The sequence below is a fragment of the Phoca vitulina genome, unplaced genomic scaffold, assembly GCF_004348235.1.
Source record: "Phoca vitulina isolate PV1807 unplaced genomic scaffold, GSC_HSeal_1.0 scaffold67, whole genome shotgun sequence".
Taxonomy (NCBI): Eukaryota; Metazoa; Chordata; class Mammalia; order Carnivora; family Phocidae; genus Phoca; species Phoca vitulina.
The window spans coordinates 5058397-5078530 of NW_022589770.1; the positions used below are offsets into that span (position 1 = coordinate 5058397).

The following is a 20134-nucleotide window of genomic DNA, read 5'->3' on the forward strand; positions in this document are numbered from 1 at the left end:
GTTAACTAAATTCATCCTAATTCTCAAAACAGAAGAGAAAAGGTGGAAGGAACTTTCAAAATCCTCATAGAAGGAATATGCTGAAAGGCCAGCATGAGAAAGAAGCAGCAGATAGAAAACGCAAGCAAGAGGAACAGATGGAAACTGAGCAGTAAGTATTTTTTTATTCTAAATTTTGATTTCCTTTTTAAGCTAGCATGAATTTTTAAATGACAGAATCTCGTTTTCCGGACCATATGAAGCCTTTTAGAGAAGTGACTTTTCCCAGGTGTTAGAAAAAAAATCTTCATTATATGATGATAATCATGTTTTAGGCTTCATTCTTTGCTGAGTAAGAGGATGAAATTCACTGAGGTAATCACTCTGAATTATTTTTAATTTAAACTGAAAGTGCAGATAGGATTTAACTGTTAGTGGCTTTGCTGAAAATGTCCTCATCCTCTACTATTCACTTGTTAAGTATTAAATACAGAAGAGTGGTGATAATATGTTGGTGGAGAATTAAATATCCTTATTTGTCACATACCACCAGCAGGCCACTCCCAAAAGACCAGCAAAAATAATAGCAGCACAGTTGTAAACCCAAGGCCAGTAAATCTAAAGGCTGACAGGGTTTGCATTAAGTGTGTGTAATATAAATCAAGTTCAAAGTTGATTTAAGTTTTGATACCTGGAGACAGTATATACAGACCATGGGGAATTTCTTTCCCCTTCAGTTTTATTCTATAAAGTAGTTTTATTAGAAGGAAAATCGCACTGGCGATGATTACACTTCATGTGCTTATTACATTTGTTTTCCTAGTTATCTCGAGACTGTCACTTCCGAATTCTTTGAAAAGCGTTTTGTGAAGCATCTTGCATTATTCTAACTAAACTTGGTGTTGTTTTTTTTTTGTTAATGGAGGTGATTTTAAACACATGCTGTAGGTCACTAAGACAAACTTAATGATAAGTAGTGAATTCGTTAAGTAATTTTGTACTTTTTCTTTATAAAATACATTTGTAAGCCAAAAGTCTCTCTACAAGTATAGCATTTGACTATTCTGCTTTCTTAGTTGTTTGGAGGATGATTATATAAGCAGTTTCATCTGCTTGAGGGGAGTAATTTAAAAATTGATCTAAAGCTCAAAAATGTTACTCCCTCTATTCTGTTAGACTTTTGACCATTTCTGTAAATTAAAGTTATTTTTTGTTACCTATCCTTTCCTATCCTTTCACTGAAAAGTTGTTGGACTGTTTGTTGCTTTTAACTTTATTGTGCTCCCCAAATTAGGATATAAAATTAGTCATTGCTTAGTAAATCTAGCCCCAACCCTTCTTCAGTATCTCAAAGTTACCTTTGTGTTTCAGTTTCTTTTTGAATGTCCTCCGAATGTAACTTTCTCAAATTCTAATATTTGTGTTTTCTTTCCTTCTCCTGTTATTACAAAACTTTGTACTTGGACAGTTTTGCTCTGTAAAGCATTTCAGATGCAGCTTGTGTGAAATGCATTATGCAAAATAAAGTTTATTGTATTGTATTCCCAGCCAAACAACATGTAATCTACAGTAATAAAAAATATATCTCATTTTGGGCTCAAAGCATTAATCCAGTTACTGAAAAGAGAATACAAGTGGAGCAAACAAGAGATGAAGATCTTGAGACAGACTCATTGGACTGAATTTCCCCCTCCCCCCCCTTGATGGAAGAATGTTGCAGATTCTAAATTGAGGACTTCATTAATGGCATTATTACTGTGTTATGATTGTTAAAAAAAAAAAAAAAAATTCCTGTAAGGTACACACTACATACTAAGGTCGGCCATCATTCCTGTTAAAGTTTTTTTTACCAAGCTTAAGATGAAGCTTTGTGTTTGAAAGTTAGAAGATGGTGGTTGTACATTATTTCATTTAGAAAATATAAAAATTCATTTTGTTTTGAAGCTAGGTGTTAAACTGGAATAGCTCTTATACCCCAGAGAATGGGGCAGTTGTGCCCCTCCCTTGACATTCCTTTGTTGTTTAATTCTTTAGACTCTTAATAATTGTTTTTTTTAATCTTGAGAGATTAAACAGTAGACTTGTTAAGAAAACAAAAATGAAACTGTAACCAAAATTTTAAAATAAAGTTTTTTTAAAAAAAAAAACCTGATTTTTAGATATTATTTTGTTCTTGTCTATTTCAGTTGGTTTATAATAGGGCCCGAACTCAAAGCCAAGGTACTAGAAATTAAGAACTCATTTTTAAATGGTTATTTTTGTGATTTGCAGTAAAATGGTACCTTTTCTTTTGTGAAATGGTATGTAAATGTCAGTGAATGTCATTTAAGTTTGATATATTAGCCAAAAAAACCCATTTTAATACAGTAGTATCATCTTTGAACAGTCTGTTTAATCTAGAAACTTAACCCCTCCAATTATCTACCCTTTTGGAGATGTGGGAAAAATTAGTGTGTTTTTGACACGCTACTTTTAAAAATAATTGTGATGTAGAACTCATGAAATGTTTATAGGCATTCTCTTTCCCACTATGGTCTGCTTGTCCACTGACCCTGAAATTGGGTCTTTAAACTAACACTATGTACTGTTGGAAAAAAATTTCACCATGACAAGTGTTAAAATTATTTGTGATGCCACTGAAAAATTAGATTTTAGCATGTTAATTTTTACATGTGTTTTTAGTAATTAATACTAATGCTGTGGCATTCCAGAGTTCTATGAATTATAGTCAATTCCTTATGACCTAGGCTATTGATTTTCTATCTTAAAAAAATTTTTAGCTTTTACCTAAGGGATTGTGGGCATTTGGTAATCAGTCACAAAGTTCCAATGTTTTGAAATATTTGTGTTAACATTTGATAGGCAGAATAAAGATGAAGGAAAGAAGCCAGAAGTTAAGAAAGTGGAGAAGAAGCGAGGTTAGTTATTTCACTTTCTAAGATGTTTAAATTAATAGGAAATTATACCCTTAATTTTTCATGTATAGGTTTTAAAATCAGTCATTTTATGTTCTTAAATCCTACAAAAGTGCTTTTTCAAATCCCTGATGAATTCTGTATACATTATATTTTGATTAGGTGCATTTGCTAAGGACTCAGGCTAGTTTTATTGCTCATTATCTAATGGTCACATTTTTGTAACACTGCCAAAAGCTAGATATTTTCCCATTTTTGACAAATCTCATGGTTTCAGATAAGAGTTTCTATTTCTGGTCACATGTGTAAGTAAGGTAAAACAGATGTTTAAGGATTGGAATAGAGGGGTTTATTAACTGGATACAGACCGCTTATTTTAGAAACTTATGTAGCTAGATGGTGATTTTTTTCTTCAAATGATGAATGTTGTTTTCCTAAATACTTAAAATGGCAAATAACTTCTTGGTGAACCAGGCAGATTATGAAGAACATTTTTAAAAATTCAAATCTTGTCATTGTGCTTTGCCTATTAGATTTATACAGAAATACTGGTTTTGGAAAAACTATTTACTGTGTTTTAAATTTTAATTTATAGAAACATCAATGGATTCTCGACTTCAAAGGATACATGCTGAAATTAAAAATTCACTCAAAATTGATAATCTTGTAAGTCTTTAAATACCTCATTTAAAAATATAGTACTCCTTTTATAGCTTCATATTTTTTCTCATGTTTTATAAGTATGTGTAAATTTAAGAAAAATGCGACTATTACTGGTTCTTTCGTACTGCCTTGTTTTGAGATTTTAAAAGTAATCTTTAGGACTAGATCATATAGGGTGTGGTGATTAACAGCTATGAAATTACTGTCTTATCATGAAGGATGTGAACAGATGTATTGAGGCCTTGGATGAACTTGCTTCACTTCAGGTCACAATGCAGCAAGCTCAGAAGCACACAGAAATGATTACAACACTGAAAAAAGTAAGTGATCCAGAGTCGTGCAGAGTGTGAAAATTTCCTCATCAACAGTTCATTGAGAAGTACCATTTTACAAATCAGTGAAGAAAACAATTGTTGAGTGTCTATTTTGTTTTCTCAGATACGGCGATTCAAAGTTAGTCAGGTTATCATGGAAAAGTCTACAATGCTGTATAACAAGTTTAAGAATATGTTTTTGGTTGGTGAAGGAGATTCTGTGATCACACAAGTGCTGAATAAATCTCTTGCCGAACAAAGACAGCATGAGGAAGCAAATAAAACCAAAGATCAAGGGAAGAAAGGGCCAAACAAAAAGCTAGAAAAGGAACAAACAGGTATGTGATAATAAGTTGTTTGCTGGGACTGCTTTTAAAAAATGGCTTTGATGTATAATTTCATTAATACCTTATCTAAGGTTTCATAAAGCACTTAGAAAAACAGAAGCTAAGGTTGAGCATTTCTGTTTAAATCAGTTAAAATCAAGTTTAAATTAGCAGTTGCTGTTCTCTTTTCACTTAAATTAGGAATAATTTCTGACAATAGTAGACAAGAAAGGAACTTCCCGTGTTCCCATCACTCAGCTCCTGCATTTATCAGTAAATGATCGTTGCTCTTTTTTACCCTTATCAGGTTTCTCTGAAGCAAATTCCAGATACGCTATTTCAACCACAAATATGTTAGATGTATCTGTGATGGATTCTTAAATAAAACATAGTGTCATTCATTATCGGCTCCCCCCAATTCCAATTTATTAAATGTCTTTAGGAGTTGGATATTTTATTTATTAGGGAATGATGATATAGGTCTCCTTAGAGATTTCTTAGAAATAAGATTTACAGGGATGCCCTCCTTATTTACTTAGGTAGGACACAAAATCGTGTTAATTAAGAATCGTACTTTTGACACTTTGTTGTAAAATATCAAGGAAAGATATAAAATTTTACTATGATGCACATTTTTATAAGAAAGGGAATGACCAGATTAAAAGGCCCCCCCACCCCCGCTTTTGGCGCCTGGGTGGCTTGGTTGAATGTCCAACTGTTGATTTCGGCTCAGGTCATAATCTCAAGATTGTGAGATGGAGCACGGTGTCTACTTAAGATCCTCTCTTCTCCTTTGGCCCTCCCCCCCGCTTGTATACACATACTGTCTAAAATAAATAAAATCTTTAAAAAGCCCCCCTTTCTTGTACCCATATATAGTAACCCTGCTATTTAGTGTGCCTCAGCTACCCAAAAGATTACAGTGTAATTTCAAATAAGGTGTATTAAGTATTAGAAACTTTAGGGCCATGTTTTATTTTTTATTTTGGCTCTTTAGAGGACATCTTAAAGTACTAGAAGCTCTAACAGTTTTTCCATTGGAACCTTTTTAAAGGTTCAAAGACTCTAAATGGAGGCTCCGATGCTCAAGACAGTAATCAACCACAACATAATGGAGACAGCAGTGAAGAAAGCAAAGACAACCACGAGGCCAGCAGTAAGAAAAAGTGAGGACATGTTTTAATGGGTCATGTATATTTTTAATTTTTAAATCACATTGCTGTTCCAAGGTTATTTATATAGGATTGTATTTTGATCACTCAATTCCTGTTCACTCAGGAAGCAAGATACAAATCAAAAAGGCAAAAAGCAAAAAACTATAATTTACATTTAATTTGCCTGTACTCAAAGGGAATAGAGCTAGGTAGTAGGAATCCAGTTTAAAATAACTATCCATCTTTGGACTTCTTTCACTGATAACAGCTTTAATAGTGATTTACATTCATACTTTATTGCATTGTGACTGGGTAATACAAAAATAAGATCTAGAATCACAGGCTGTTTTGTATTATAGCCTCTAAATAACTAGTTATAGGACTGTAGTTATCCTAGTCTTGGTTTGTGCCGCTGCACGTTTGAAGGACTTGGAATCAAGCATCCCTTCTAATTCTGAAATTCAGGGAAATCTTACCTGTGTCTGTGTCATCGACCCTCTCCTTATTGAGGTTTGTAATATGTTGGTACCACAGATACAACCTTTTCATGTTTTTTATTTAAAGCTGGAAATGATGGAAAGGGCCTGAGCCATGATGCTTCCCTGAGTTAATTTGCTTGATCTGAATATTACTTTAGGAAGAAGATACAACATGGAAAATTAAATTTTGAACAAAAAGTCAGGATTTTAAAAAATACTTTGATGATCATCAAATTATTTTAAAAATAAAAACAATGCACGGATTTAATGTGTTCTCTGACCCCCATGAAGGAGAAAAGCCCCTAATCCCAGTTGACACACCTTTCTTTCCTTCCTTTAGGCCATCCAGTGAAGAGAGAGAGCCTGAAATATCTCTGAAGGATTCTACACTAGATAATTAGGTTGACATACCTGGAATATAAAGAACATTTGAAGAGTTTGTAATGGTTTTCATTTGAAATATTTAGACTGCTGAAAGTTTTAAATTTTTATAAGCATAGGTTTTGATGTTGAAAACTTGTTTTGAGGGAGAAAAATCCCTTTATATTTGTTTAAAAGTAATTAAACATTATTGCTAATTGTACTTGTGCAGTATTAACAGCTACACTATTCAGTAAATGTGAGGGAAAACCCATTTAGGAAATGTTAAACTGCTTTTCCAGACATTTGGTTGTAGCATAATTTCAATTAGTGTGTGTATGTTAATGTGTAATTGATAGTAGAAAAAAGTTAATTTTTAAAACTGCTACTTGTATAAACCTTTCCTCTTTTCCCAAATACTGTGGGTTTTGTGCATAGTTTTTACAAACCTTGGATTTACCAGACTGTCTTTTCACTGTTTGTGGGTTTTGTAGAAGTTACGCATTTTTATGGTAGATAAAATGTTACTTCTATACAAGTACTCACTCCTTTTATCAAAAGTTAATTTTAATTTCACAGTCTACATTGTGCTACATCATCCTGCTGCTTTGTAACAATTTGTGGTCTGTTTGCCTTTTGTATGACAACTAGAGATATCCAACTGACAATTCTACAAGGTACAAAACTCATGCTAACTTTTGAAGGTAACTTAGTTTTATGGCTGGGAAGTCAGTGAGGTCACGTGACTTCTACAGCAAGCAGAAGGGGGTATGTTTAGGAATGAATCTGGCTTTAGGGTTCAGCCATCTGAGATCCTTTACAAGCACTAGTAGCTGAAACTAAAAAATGATAAAAGTTTATTTTTGAGAACTGTCTCACGTTTCTGAATTTTTAAAAAGTCACACTCATTAAGGAAGTCACTAAGTATTTTTTTAATTGGGAAAAAAAATTCCGTGATTCTTATGCAGTAAATAGTAGAAGTAAATGCTATATTAAGAAAAACTAACCTATTTGAAAACATGGCTCTATCAGAAGGGGATTCTTAGAGATCCCCCATGTGACAGAATTGTAAGTAGAAAATATATGTTGCTCCGAGGCAGTTAAAGTAAAGGAGTACTTTGGTAGTCTGTATATTCATATATATGGACTAAATCAGGGTAAACCAAGGTTAACAAAATTTAAGGGTAACTTAACAGATAGCATTTTTAAGATATTTTGATTATTAGGTCAGTTGGTGGTTTCAGTAGCTAAAAGACTTCTCATGTTTTGAAAATATGAATATGGAGAACAGGCTTAATACCAGTGTTTGCATGTGACATGCATTGTATGTTTTGACCTCTCAGATAGATAATGGTTTTCATCTATAAATGAATAGTTTGAATTATTTCAATAATTGGAGTTTTGCTTTTTGAGAGGTCTTACAATGGAACTGGGACCTACTGTTTTGAGGGAACTATTGATACTACATTTTATCTGGTCCTTAATACAATTTAAATTTGGACAGACTTATTCTAGTTAAGCCATAAGTGTCAACATTGTAAACTTGTTTTGATTAAAGGATTTTTCTATCAAACTCTACTAGTAAATTAATTCTTTGCTATTTACAAAAGTGTTTTTGGAATTCTGGATTTGCTTCCAAGGGAGTAATTTCTTGGTTAGCTTGGTATAGAGATTGTGTTGTCTGGGGAGATAGATAGGGTAACTAAATATAGTAAGCTAAAAATGTTATTTTTTTTGTTCACCCTCCTCTTTTATTCTATAACCCAACACAGCAATATAGTTTACTAAGAAACCACAGAATATTCAACTTCAGGAGGTATATATAGCAGCATTCTGATAATTTATGTATGGTTTGTTTGGGCTGACCTTGCTCAAAACAGTTGATTAATACAGTGTGAAAATATAACTGGCCTTCCATTTTCTGTTGGGCCATAAGCTGATTCACAGGTAACTACCACTCTCCGAACTCTTAAGTCATAAATACTAAACTTTCAGGAGCATTTGCTCCATTTTATTTGCGTATTTGATCAAAATTCCACTGCTGAACAAGTCACTAAGATAATTTAAACGAAATAGCAAAAGAGAAGATATTTTCTTCTCTTTGCGGGGGGCATGTATAAACCACCTGTTTTGTGCTATTTAAACCTCCTGGCCAACATTTAAGAGTAAGCTGTGGATGGCCCTGCAGAATGAATTGCTGGAAGCTTTCTTAGCTGCTCTGGAGATCGCAGAGGTGTCCTCTGAACTGGAGGAACTATCAACAACTTGATGATCTTAATTAAACCTTCTGTTACATCCTGCAGTTTCAAATAGGATGATCTTTTTTACCCAGTTTTTGCTGGCATACTCACTTACCTGATCGAGGATGTCAGGTCAGGAGGAGGTCTGCCCACTAATCCTATATAAGAGCAAAGGCTTACAAGGCTCTGTGAGGGCTTCACTAACAAACACCTTATTGTGTCCCATTGGTCAGAGAAAGGATGATCTATTGGAAATAGCAAACCCATAATTACAAACCTTAAGAAATGAAGTTGCTATATAGGTAGAAATGTTTTCATATTTGTGCTATGGAATTCTCTAACCTTAGAGATAATAAAGACATGATGATTTGATTAGGAGAAGGTAAAATTATCCTTACCAGGATACCAAAGGCTGAAAAAGATACCTAAAGAAACAGGTATTGCTTTTCTAAATAGTGCTTTTTGTGCATGTTCATCCATTATTATATCAAAATCTCATTTCTAACTACAGAGGATGCTGATTTATAAGTTCATTACCATATTTGCTTTTCTTCATTAGATAAAATGACATATGTATAAAATTTAGGTCATGTATAATATCGAAATTTATAGCTATAAAATACTTAATTCAAGACCTCTTTTAGGCCTGTTTTAAACTTGGAAGGGACACCTGTATAACTGATAAACATGGGCAAAATTTCTGGGAGTGGCTAGGTTAGTCTGTCTGCCTCTAGATTTCACAAGGGGAAAGGATAACACAAAGACATTTGAGCCTTTGTAACTTTGCTGGAAAAGTTACCCTCAAGAACCAGAAGGATGAGATTCTTAATAAATGATAAAATAAGGGGCGCCTGGGTGGCTCAGTCGGTTAAGCGTCTGCCTTTGGCTCAGATCATGATCCCGGGGCCCTGAGATCGAGTCCCGCATCGGGCTCCTTGCTCGGCGGGCTCCTCGCTCAGCGGGGAGCTTGTGCTTCTCCCTGTTCCTGCCGTTCCCCCTGCTTGTGCGTGCTCTCTGACAAATCAAATCTTTCTTTAAATTAAAAAAAAAAAATGATAGAATTTCACTAGCAGTAATGTTTTAATTGACAGTCTTCTTTGTCCACTAAAATGAATTGATCACACGTGGACTAATGCTTTTGTTAGGACAGTACAGTGCATGTTTTGGAATTTGCTGTTTTGAGAATATGAAATGAAAATGAATCAAAGTAAACACCTAAACATATTACACTATATATTAACTAAGTAGAATTTAAGTAATTTGGAGAGAAAAAAAGAACAAACACAGACCCTTGCATACTAATGCAAGACCTACAAGGAATACAGTTTAAAAATAAAGGAAGCAGGGGGCGCCTGGGTGGCTCCATTAGTTGAGTGTCCAACTCTTGATTTTGGCTCAGGTCATGATCTCAGGGTCATGGGATTGCATTCTGTGTTGGAATCAGAGTCTGCTTGGGATTCTCTCCCTCTGCCCCTCTCCCCGCACGCTCACTCGCTCTCTAAACAACAAAAAAAAATCTTTTAAAAAGCAGAAACACATTTTTACCTGTAGAACTTACAGGAATTGGGTAAACGTGGTTTTCTAGCAGAATTTTTAATCTGTTCAATTTAGCATCATTGGAAACATGAAAGTAGAAATTTAGACAGTAACATAAGCCAGCCAGGGGAGACACCTCTTCTTTTTACTGATCCTCTGGTGTATTTATTGAATCCGTGAATGAGACCATCACTACACATACCAGAAACAGGTGCTTGTCCTCAGCACACCAATCAACTTAACTGGATATGTCATCTAAGTCCATAAAACATTTCACTGCCAACCTTTTAAACATACAGGCTTAAAGGCTTCATCAGTTTTTGATTTGTATGGTAAATGTCTGTTCTTAGCCATCCAGGGAATGTGGAACTCAGTTGAATTTAAATAAATAACCTAGGAGAGAGAAAGTGGAATTTAAATAATGACACATTTAAAAGGAACTATTTTACAGCATTCTTAAAGTCTTAAAACTAAATTTTCCACCAAAAAAGATTTTGGTAAAACATTTCAATATAGATAGCTGTAATTTTCTGTGATGATCTAGACCTTGGAATTCATCTAAGGTGTCCTTTTGCCCAGAATGAGAAGTGAATAAACTAAGGGTTGTCAGGGTGAGGGAGCTGGAGGAACGGAAGAGTTGGGCCAGAAAAACTCTTGTTTTTGCATATAGAATACTGGGTATTATTGTGCAAGAATGAGTGAACCAGAGCTGGCAATCCACACGATCTTGACTTTCCATGTCCCAGTGGTCATATTACATAAAATCTGTTATTTTTTTTTCTTCTTAAGATTTTATTTTTAAGTAATCTCTACACCCAGTGTGGGGCTCAAACTTAAAACCCTGAGATCAAGAGTTGCATGCTCTACCAACTGAGCCAGCCAGGTGCCCCAAATCTATTTTCTTAATCATAATATTAAACTGAAAAAGTTCTCATCAAGAAATGAAGCTTCAATTTAAACATTACTTTTGTGAAGGTATGAGTATATACTGAAGATCTTTTTACAATTCATTATTCATGCAGTGAGTCTCATTAAAATGATTAGTATGCTTGCTAGTTTCTACCAAAAACAAAACCTAGTATTAAAAAAGAGCCCACCGTGGGATCAGATTACAGAATAGCTATTCTTAATACTGTATTTGTTAAATCTACTTTTATTCTTCTCCCTCATTTTTATCACAGATATTTAAAGGATCTTTACCTTGGAAGCCTCATGGTACAAGGTATAGCTCTCACATTCTTCAAAGAATTTTCAAAATACTTCCACCACTTGATGTATGATTAACTGAATTTTTCTAACTATAGATTAGCAAAAAGTACTCTGGACACAGAATGATTAGGCAAGCCACAGACTGGCTAAAAACCAGAATACTTGAATCTGACAGGATTTGTATTCAAAAAAATATAAAGTACTCCTACAACTTAGTATGATAAACACACTTAAAAATGGGCAAACACACTAAATAAAAACCCTATTTTGAAATAAATACTAAAAGATTTCTAAACACAAGTTACTTTATAAGAAAACCTGTGATTTAAAAAAAAAAAACCTGTGATGTGAACTTTTGCAGGGGTGTGGGTAACTAGCTGATTATTTCAGGTGGATCCTGTTCCTCAGTGGCATGTTCTGGAAATAAAGTAACCATCCAAGAGGACAGTTACTTCACAAAGTACATTTTTTGTTTTTATTAGTTAAAGGTTCCAGGATCAACATAAGGATAAGCAAGGAATTCTCCTAGTTTGTTGCCTTCTGAATCATAGTGGAGCATCCGAAAGCAAACATCACAAAAGAAACACGGGTCCTCTGGTGCAAAACTGTCATTGTTCGTCACCCATCTGTAATTAAAAAAAAAAAAAAAAGATGTACTTCATTACAATCAACTTTCTCAAGCTTTAATGTGTTATGACCTGTAGTAATGTGTAAACATAACATTCCCACTATTGTCTTACCATCCTATCTTAATATACCGTAATCCTTTATACAATTTTGTGTGTGTATATAGATAGATACAGACATATCACTACCAATACTCTGCAGGGCAAAAGGGCAACTAACAGAAACCCTGCAGAATGCTGTTTCTCTGAAAGACTTCTTAAAGGTAAGTAGAGAAAAATGTAAATCCATACATGAAAGCATTCTGCACTTTTGATATGACTTACCTATCCTCCAAGTAACTGTTAAAATGTAATAGGCCATCTTGAAAAACCATAATATATATTAGATGCTACAAACCTGATGAACTTTTGTGTAACTTATCTTTTTAACTGGTAAATTAATCCTGGCTAATTTGAAAACTCCAGGTGTTTGATCTAGAATTCAGGATAAAATGTTATAGAGTGTACACAAATGGGAATATGGGCAACAATCAACTGATACTTTTGTTTTTTGGCCTGAGATGTTACTGGTTTCGGGAAGATCAAAGACTGGTTTTCAGTCTATTTGAATCTGCATCTCATGGTCTATTTTAACATTCCCTGATTTCCAGTTTGATAACTGATTTATCATGTTTTCCTACTTACCATTTAGAAAAGCCTATTGGGGGGGGGGCGGGGAGAACCCCCCCCTCAAAATCTGATAAACAATTATTCTCTTTTCCTCTGAATTTTTTGACTCTGATCCACAAACTAAGTGTGAAGTATCACATAAAGTAAAAAATTTTATGGAACCATATTTTGACCTCATTATACATATATTGAATGCTGTGTTGTTTTTACATGGAGGAGCCGTGGATGAAGCTGATTTTGTAAAGCTGCAGAGAAAAAGATGACATGGCTCCCTGATGACACTGAGTATTGACTCATCCAAAGTCTGACCCAGTTCTGGACTTCCACTATATAGAATTCATTTCCTTACTGTTTAAATGTAACCTACTTTGCAGCACTTACCTACTAGATAAAACCATTTCTATTATTTATACCCCCAAAGTTTAAGTTCTCAGATTCAAATCAAAATAGGAAACACTGAAATACCAAAAATCGAAAGTATTTCACTACTGAAAACCAGTAATTCTTGAAGAAAGAAATACGTATCACTTACCTGGCTGTGTACATTTTACAAACAAAACATTTTCTGGTCCACAGCCAATGCTTCTTGATAAGAAGGGGATAAAGTGTCCTATCCAAGCAGTCATCACAATGCGCAAGCCTTTTGTACATGAGACGTAAACGAAGATATTAAAATGCAAGTTGTTAAAAAAATGCAAATTGTGGTCTGTAAAGAAATATATCTGTACCTCAACATTAACATAGTAGGTATATTTTTCAATTGTTTTCTTATGAAAGACTTAGGTATAAAATCACTTGTTACACTAGGTCTGACCTGTGTTCTACAAAAACACTCTGATCATTTGGGATTAAACAATGTTTTCTTTCCTATGAAACTTCCCAAAGCATTTTATGGTAATGTGTTCTGTGACTCTCTAAGAGGGAGATCTGCGTACAGCAGATCTTGAATGTATTCCATCAGAGAGTCCTTGCTTTACTCAACACTTAATACCTTCTTATGAAACATAGTTTGAGCAACTATTTTATCTATTTGGTTATGTGTCATGTGGCTCTTGTTTACCGTCCTCTTTATTAAAATCTAAATTGTACTCCTGGTATAATGTGAACTGATAGAGGACTCCAGTTTTAGGTGTCAGAATTCGTAAATTGTAAGTGGAAGTCAGTCTCTACTATGCGACTGATCAGCTGACTGGGTGTGAGTAAATTCCTTAACCATGCTGGACCTTAGATTCTTCATCCAAAAAATGAAGGGACTACACCAGAGTGTTCTAAAGGTCCATGACCATTTTAAAATTTGATTCTTACTTTTTGTCCTTTAGTAAGAAAGGGTAGCAATATATCAACTTCGTATCAGAAAATGATTAATAAAACTTGTAAGCTTACCAACTATTATGAGTTTTTTTAAAAGATTTTATTTATTTATTTGACAGATAGCGAGAGCAGGAACACAAGCAGGGGGAGTGGGAGAGGGAGAGAAGCAGGCCTCCCGCGGAGCAGGGAGCCCGATGCGGGGCTCGATCCCAGGACCCTGGAATCCCGACCTGAGCTGAAGGCAGACGCTTAACGACTGAGCCACCCAGGCGCCCCAACTTACCAACTATCAGACTATGGAATGGCACTGAATGATTAAGTCCACCTAGAAGATAAAAATGACTTGTAGTCTAGGGGTGCCTGGGTGGCTCAGTCGATTCAGCGTCTGCCTTCGGCTCAGGTCGTGATCCCAGGGTCCTGGGATCAAGCCCTGCTGAGCAGGGAGCCTGCTTCTCCCTCTGCCTCTGCCCCTCCCCCCTGCTCATGTGCCCGCTCTCTCTCTCTCTCTCAAATAAATAAGTAAAATCTTTTGTAAAAAATGACTTGTAGTCCAAATTACATTTAAAAATTCTTTAAAGGGCACCCGCCTGATTCAGTCGGTAGAGCATGTGACTCTTGGTCTCGGGGGTTGTGGGTTCAAGCCCCACACTGGGTGTAGGGACTGCTTAAAAATAAAATCTTTTAAAAAGTGAAACTAAAAAATCTTTTTAAAAAGCTAAAACTAAAAATTCCTTAGGAACATCCCACGCTGCAAATGTTTAATAAGCGTCGTTTTCCCACGTTGCCTTGAGTTTAAGGACTGACACTGCAGTATAGTAAGAAATGTTAAACTAAAATCAGAGGAAAGTGGTTTGTCTTCCATCTTACGCTAATTCTCAGGCACGTTCCCCTCAGGGAAAGAGCAGGCAGAATAGCTTATATAAAATTATCAAAGAAATACATCTAATTTTAAGTCCTACAAAACTGGGGTTTATGAGCTCTCCTGACCCCCTGGCCCTTTGCTTCAGCAAATCTTCTTCCCTAAGGGCCACTGTTTCGCGTACTTAACTGTTTCTTTTAAATTTACCTCCTCAAGGGGCACCTGGGTGGCTCAGTTGGTTAAGCGACTGCCTTCGGCTCAGGTCATGATCCTCGAGTCCCAGGATCGAGTCCCGCATCGGGCTCCCTGCTCAGCAGGGAGTCTGCTTCTCCCTCTGACCCTCCCCCCTCTCATGTGCTCTCTCTCTCTCTAATAAATAAATCTTTAAAAAAAAAAAACTAAAAAAAAATAAATTTACCTCAACATCCATCTACAGAACCAAAATAACTTTGATTAAATATTTAATGTTTACATGATGCCAAATTAATATTACTACTTACACCTCAACTCCACAACTGACTGCAGATTCCTTTTACTGTGTAACACACGGTTTTTTAGCTACGAGCCAGAAGCTGCCAGCTAACGACTTCTCTCAGGTTCACATCTGCTTAGGTTGCAGTGTGTACCTGTCGCTAATTTAGTTCTGTACTTCCCGACAGAATGAGAAGCATGCTCTCCGAGTGTTTATGCACCAGCGGGATGCCTGGCAGTTCTAGACATCTTCCTGAGTTCTCTGCTGTGCTCCCGTCTCGGGACGAATCGCCTAGATGGCCATCATGCTGGGATTTCCCTTTACCAGCATTCTCTCTTCTGCTTTGCAGTCATGGTTTTTTTTCTTTTCTTTTTTTTTAAGATTTTATTTATTTGTCAGAGAAAGAGAGCACAAGCAGGGACAGCAGTTGGCAGAGGGAGAAGCAGACTCCCTGTTAAGCAAGGAACCCGACTGAGGGCTCAATCCCAGGACCCTGGGATCATGACCTGAGCCGAAGGCAGACGCTTAACCGACTGAGCCACCCAGGCGCCCCTGCATTCATGTTTTTCTATTTCAAGGTTTCCTAAGCAGTAAGTGTGAAGTCCTTCCTTGGGAAACCTCCTGAGAATAAGTGCACGCCAGGCAGAATTTTGGAGACTGGTCACTAAGATCCAAGAAAAGTGGAGGCAGGGACTTTCCGAAGGCATCAGTTCCTACTACTGGTATAATAAAAAGCCTGGGTGTATAAAAAAAACTCCATCAAACATAAAAATGGTCTCTCGGAATTAAAGCAGGGATGGAATAGGGCTTATTCCTATATATTGATCCTTCACAAATTGAGATTTCCTAAATAAGGAAGAGCCTTATGAGAAAGACACCCAAGCTATACAAAATTATAACAAAATCTTATTTTAAACTAGTCCTTCTCACTTTATACTTGATGAAAGCATTAAGACTTCACATTTGTCAAATACTAGAATTACCCTTCTCTTCCCCCAGTTCCCTTTGATCTCCTTAAAATTCTGGCAAAGAGACAAGAAACCTAGATACATAGTTGCAAACTGGCTAAGCAAAGGCATGATAAGATATACAAAGTGATCTCCAAAGCGGATGGCTACTGCCTGCCTGATCTACAAATGGAGACACTTATTTACAGATTTTTAACCCTCTAATAAAGTATTTCTATTATAGATACTCCCCCAAATAAAGACAGAATATAAACGGATGGAGAGTTGGTCAGTCCATGGAAAGCTAACATGATTTTGCCGCTCCCAAGCCAAGCTGCAGGGACTACTTTTATTCCTCTAATTGAAAACAAAAAAAAAACTGCCTGTGCTTTTATACTGTGAAATAAAGAAAAGGAAAACAGAACAAATACCATGTTCTGAGTGCTGCCACTTACCTTATGTCAGTAATGACAACAACGTGCTCACAGTCTCCCTGGTGACAATATAAGTAAGGAAAACCCAGTTTAATATACAGGTCGTTGAAGGTGAAATCTTCCATTTTAGCGGTCTGAAATTTTCCATAGCCTCTGTCATGGGACTCTGACCATTCAATGATAGTTCTGAAGGGAGGGGAGAAAGACAAGGGTAGTTCGTTATGCCACAAAAACCTAAAAATGACAGAAAACGGTTTGTGACTGCAAGTATCACTCAATGTAACTGGACAGTTGCCACCTTGAGGAGACCATCTTAGTGGCTGACACAGGTAGAAACTAAGAACTCTGAATGTGTCTTTATCCATTAGAGAAACAGTTCTCAAAGTGTGGTTCTGGAAGTCAAGGTGATCTTTGTGATTAAATGTCATTTGCCCTTTTCAACTCCTATTCTCTCATAAATGACCAGTATTCTAAAGGCTACATGATGTGTTTTAACACTTCAGACTGAATGGAAAATGTAGAACAATGACATTCGCCTCATTCTGTTCTGGAAAAGTTATTTTTTTCCCCAAAATTATTAATGTTAACATGTAATGGGATTAAATTGGTTAATATTTAAAATATTTCTTAGTTTCAACTTCTAATATGGTAAATACTGATAGCTAAAGCCCACATAATCATAAAGTTCTTTAGACTCCTCAATTATAGTATAAAGGAATGCTGAAAGCAGCAAGTTTGAGAACTGCTACATTAGAATACAGATACAAATGGCTAAAATGGAAGAGAATGTATATAAACACTCAGAAACAACACACATATATATTCGAGTTGCTAAGACACTGATAGAAGTATGGGCTAATGAACATGACTATGAGCTATAGATTTTTCATGTTATATACTTAACCGTATATTTAACATACTCATCTAGGGCAAACAACAGTATATACCGGACAAGCAGAAAAAAACAGTAAGATTAATGTACTGCTATCACCTAAATATGAAAGAGACTAATAACGTGTTTAAGTGGGATTTAAAGTTTCTTAGACGTATCTATGGCTCAATACAAGATCTGCTAGAATTTTCTTTTTTTTTTTTAAAGTAGGCTCCACACCCAACATGGGGCTCAAGCTCACGACCCCCGAGATCGAGAGTCGCTACTGACTGAGCCAGCCAAGTGCCCCAAGATCTGCTGGAATTGCTAAGACAGTAGATAACACAAAGATTTTGAAATAGTCTGTAGGTCTTTGATAGGAAAATTTTCTTTCTGAAGTAAAAATTTTGATTAACTTAATAATACCTAGGCCAACCAGATGAAATAACTGAATATATTTTAAAAACTGGTATTTCTGACCCCAAAACAAATAAAACAATTCCTTAGCAAAGACCCTTAACAGACCAGTAATAGGATTTGTGGAGATCTCACTATTTCAAGAACTAGAAACAGGAAAAACTGAGAAGATTTTTGAAAACTGTACCTGCTCAAATCTCTGCACTCGGGGTATCTTTTATCATTGTAAAATGTCCCTTCAAAATAAAAGAAGGCTGATTTGTACAGGTCCTATAAGGAAATAGATAGCATTGAAAGAGAGTCCTCTATTAGTAATTAGGAAATTGCTACCAATTCAAAATCTATAGGTCATAAAACCACACTAATATGCTTTACAGTAACTTTATGGAACCTCACAAAATATGCTCAGCTCATTAATTTGTTTACTATTTGATGGGAACCTCCTCTGTGACAAGTATTATGCTATTTACCAGGGATGAAAGTGTAAACATCTGATCCTTGCTGCCATTTTCAATGTTATCCTATTGCTGTTTTAATCACTAGGTCTGATTTAAATTCATGTATTCTGAGACTTGTGAAAGGAACCTAATTAGAAATGAAATAAACAATATTATATTATTATATGAATACACAGCAGTGAGTTCTTTTGGATACTAGAAGTAAAAACCAAAAGTCACATCTGATATTTCCCCAGCGATAGGTGATTACAGAGTTATGTTTTTCTGTTATTTTTTAATATTTTCAGCATACCTTTTTTTAAAAAAAGATTATTTATTTGAGAGAGAAACAGAGATAGCGAGAGAGAGCATGAGCAGGGAGAGGGAGAAGCAGAAGTCCCTCCTGAGCAGGGAGCCCGATGTGGGGCTTGATCCCAGGACCCTAGGATCATGACCGGAGGTGAAGGCAGACACCTAACCAGGTGAGCTACCCAGGTATCCCTCAGTGTACTTTTTTTTAAAGATTATTTATTTGAGAGAGAGCACAAGCGGGAGGGGCAGAAGGAGAGAGACTCTCCAACAGGCTCCACACTGAGCGTGGAGACCAATGCTGGGCTCGATCCCACGGCTCTGAGATCACTATCTGAAACCAAGATTAGGATGCTCAACCAACTGCGCCATCCAGGTGCCCTCAGTGTACTTTTATAAAAATTCTCCCTTCAAATTTTCAATAATTCTTAGGCAGAATTTGGTATCTATTCTTACTCAAGCAGTCCTTTTTTCTTTTTTAAGATTTTATTTATTTGAGAGACAGAGAGCATGAGCAGGTGAAGGGCAGAGGGAGAAGCAGGCTCCCCGCTGAGCAGGGAGCCCGATGTGTGACTCGATCCCAGGACTTTGGGATCATGACCTCAGCCGAAGACAGACGCTTAACGACTGAGCCACCCAGGCGTCCCCTTACTCAAGCAGTCTTGCCCCAGAGGACCAGAGTAGTCACACAACTGGTCTGAACCATCGTCAGGTTTCTTAACTTTCAGCCTACCAGACTTTCCAGAGGGGTGTCTCTTGATCCTCACTGCATAACAGAATCCTAGAAACACCAAAAGACCAAGTCTCACCTCAGAGCCACTGAATGAGAATCTCTCAGGATGTGGCCCAGGCACTAATGTTTCCCCAAGCTCCCCAGGAGATTCAAATGGGCAAGCAGTGCTGAGAAGCACTCTGTTAGATTTGCTCTTCACAATATCCTTACAATCAGACCCCTGGGGGAGAGTCAGAAGACCTGTGTTCTTTTCCTTAATCTATATATAAGTACTCCTCAGACTTTGGGTTCCTCACCTGTGTATCTGTCACACTATCTTACAGGACTGTAAAACCCCAAAGCACTTTATGAACTATGAAACATATGTAAGTTTCAGGTATTAAAAACATCTTACTCTAAAATAACCAAATGTATCTCCTTCGCAGCTTCTATTTCTCTTTCTTCATTCCCTCATTTCCTTATTATCGGGCAATGGCGTCAGACACCCCTATGAGACTAGCCGTGCTGTTTCCCGTTGGGCCGTCCCTCAATTCCCCTGACCCTGTTTCTTCGTGTAACATAGGAGTAAAGGATTACCTCCTTCCCAGGTACCTGTAGACAAAAGGATGACATGTACCAGAACGCCGTATCTAGCTGCCATTAACACAAACACTGCCACTAAATATACTTCTGGACACTCAAAGAGGTAAGCTAGGATCTAAAATAAAGGTTCTGAAAGAATACTGCCTTATTTTGGAAATAAAAACAAAAGTCTCATTTTTTCATTACAAAATTCTTCTACAGGGCGCCTGGGTGGCTCAGCTGTTAAGCGTCTGCCTTCGGCTTGGGTCATGATCCCAGGGTCCTGGGATCGAGCTCCGCATCGGGCTCCCTG

The 20134-nt window shown here is 36.4% G+C and overlaps 2 protein-coding genes across 5 annotated transcripts in view; one reads left to right on the top strand and one right to left on the bottom strand.

Moving 5' to 3' along the window:
- PSIP1 (PC4 and SFRS1 interacting protein 1) overlaps positions 1-7763 on the top strand; it is a 40043-nt gene extending 32280 nt beyond the window's left edge. Inside the window, exons 10-16 of one of the 3 annotated variants that reach the window (XM_032392315.1) lie at positions 33-151; positions 2842-2897; positions 3490-3560; positions 3776-3877; positions 3996-4209; positions 5252-5363; positions 6171-7763. In XM_032392315.1, the coding sequence (XP_032248206.1) occupies positions 33-151; positions 2842-2897; positions 3490-3560; positions 3776-3877; positions 3996-4209; positions 5252-5363; positions 6171-6231 (735 nt within the window). In that variant the 3' untranslated portion in view covers positions 6232-7763. The other 2 variants (XM_032392317.1, XM_032392316.1) reach the window with 2 other exon arrangements.
- A 2131-nt stretch (positions 7764-9894) lies between these two features.
- SNAPC3 (small nuclear RNA activating complex polypeptide 3) overlaps positions 9895-20134 on the bottom strand; it is a 42551-nt gene continuing 32311 nt past the window's right edge. Inside the window, exons 6-10 of one of the 2 annotated variants that reach the window (XM_032392415.1) lie at positions 17969-18051; positions 16515-16679; positions 13003-13110; positions 11636-11801; positions 9895-11603 (exon numbers count right to left, since the gene is read on the bottom strand). In XM_032392415.1, the coding sequence (XP_032248306.1) occupies positions 11654-11801; positions 13003-13110; positions 16515-16679; positions 17969-18051 (504 nt within the window). In that variant the 3' untranslated portion in view covers positions 9895-11603; positions 11636-11653. Of the gene's footprint in view, positions 11604-11623; positions 11802-13002; positions 13111-16514; positions 16680-17968; positions 18052-20134 lie in introns of those variants that run through there. The other variant, XM_032392414.1, reaches the window with a different exon arrangement.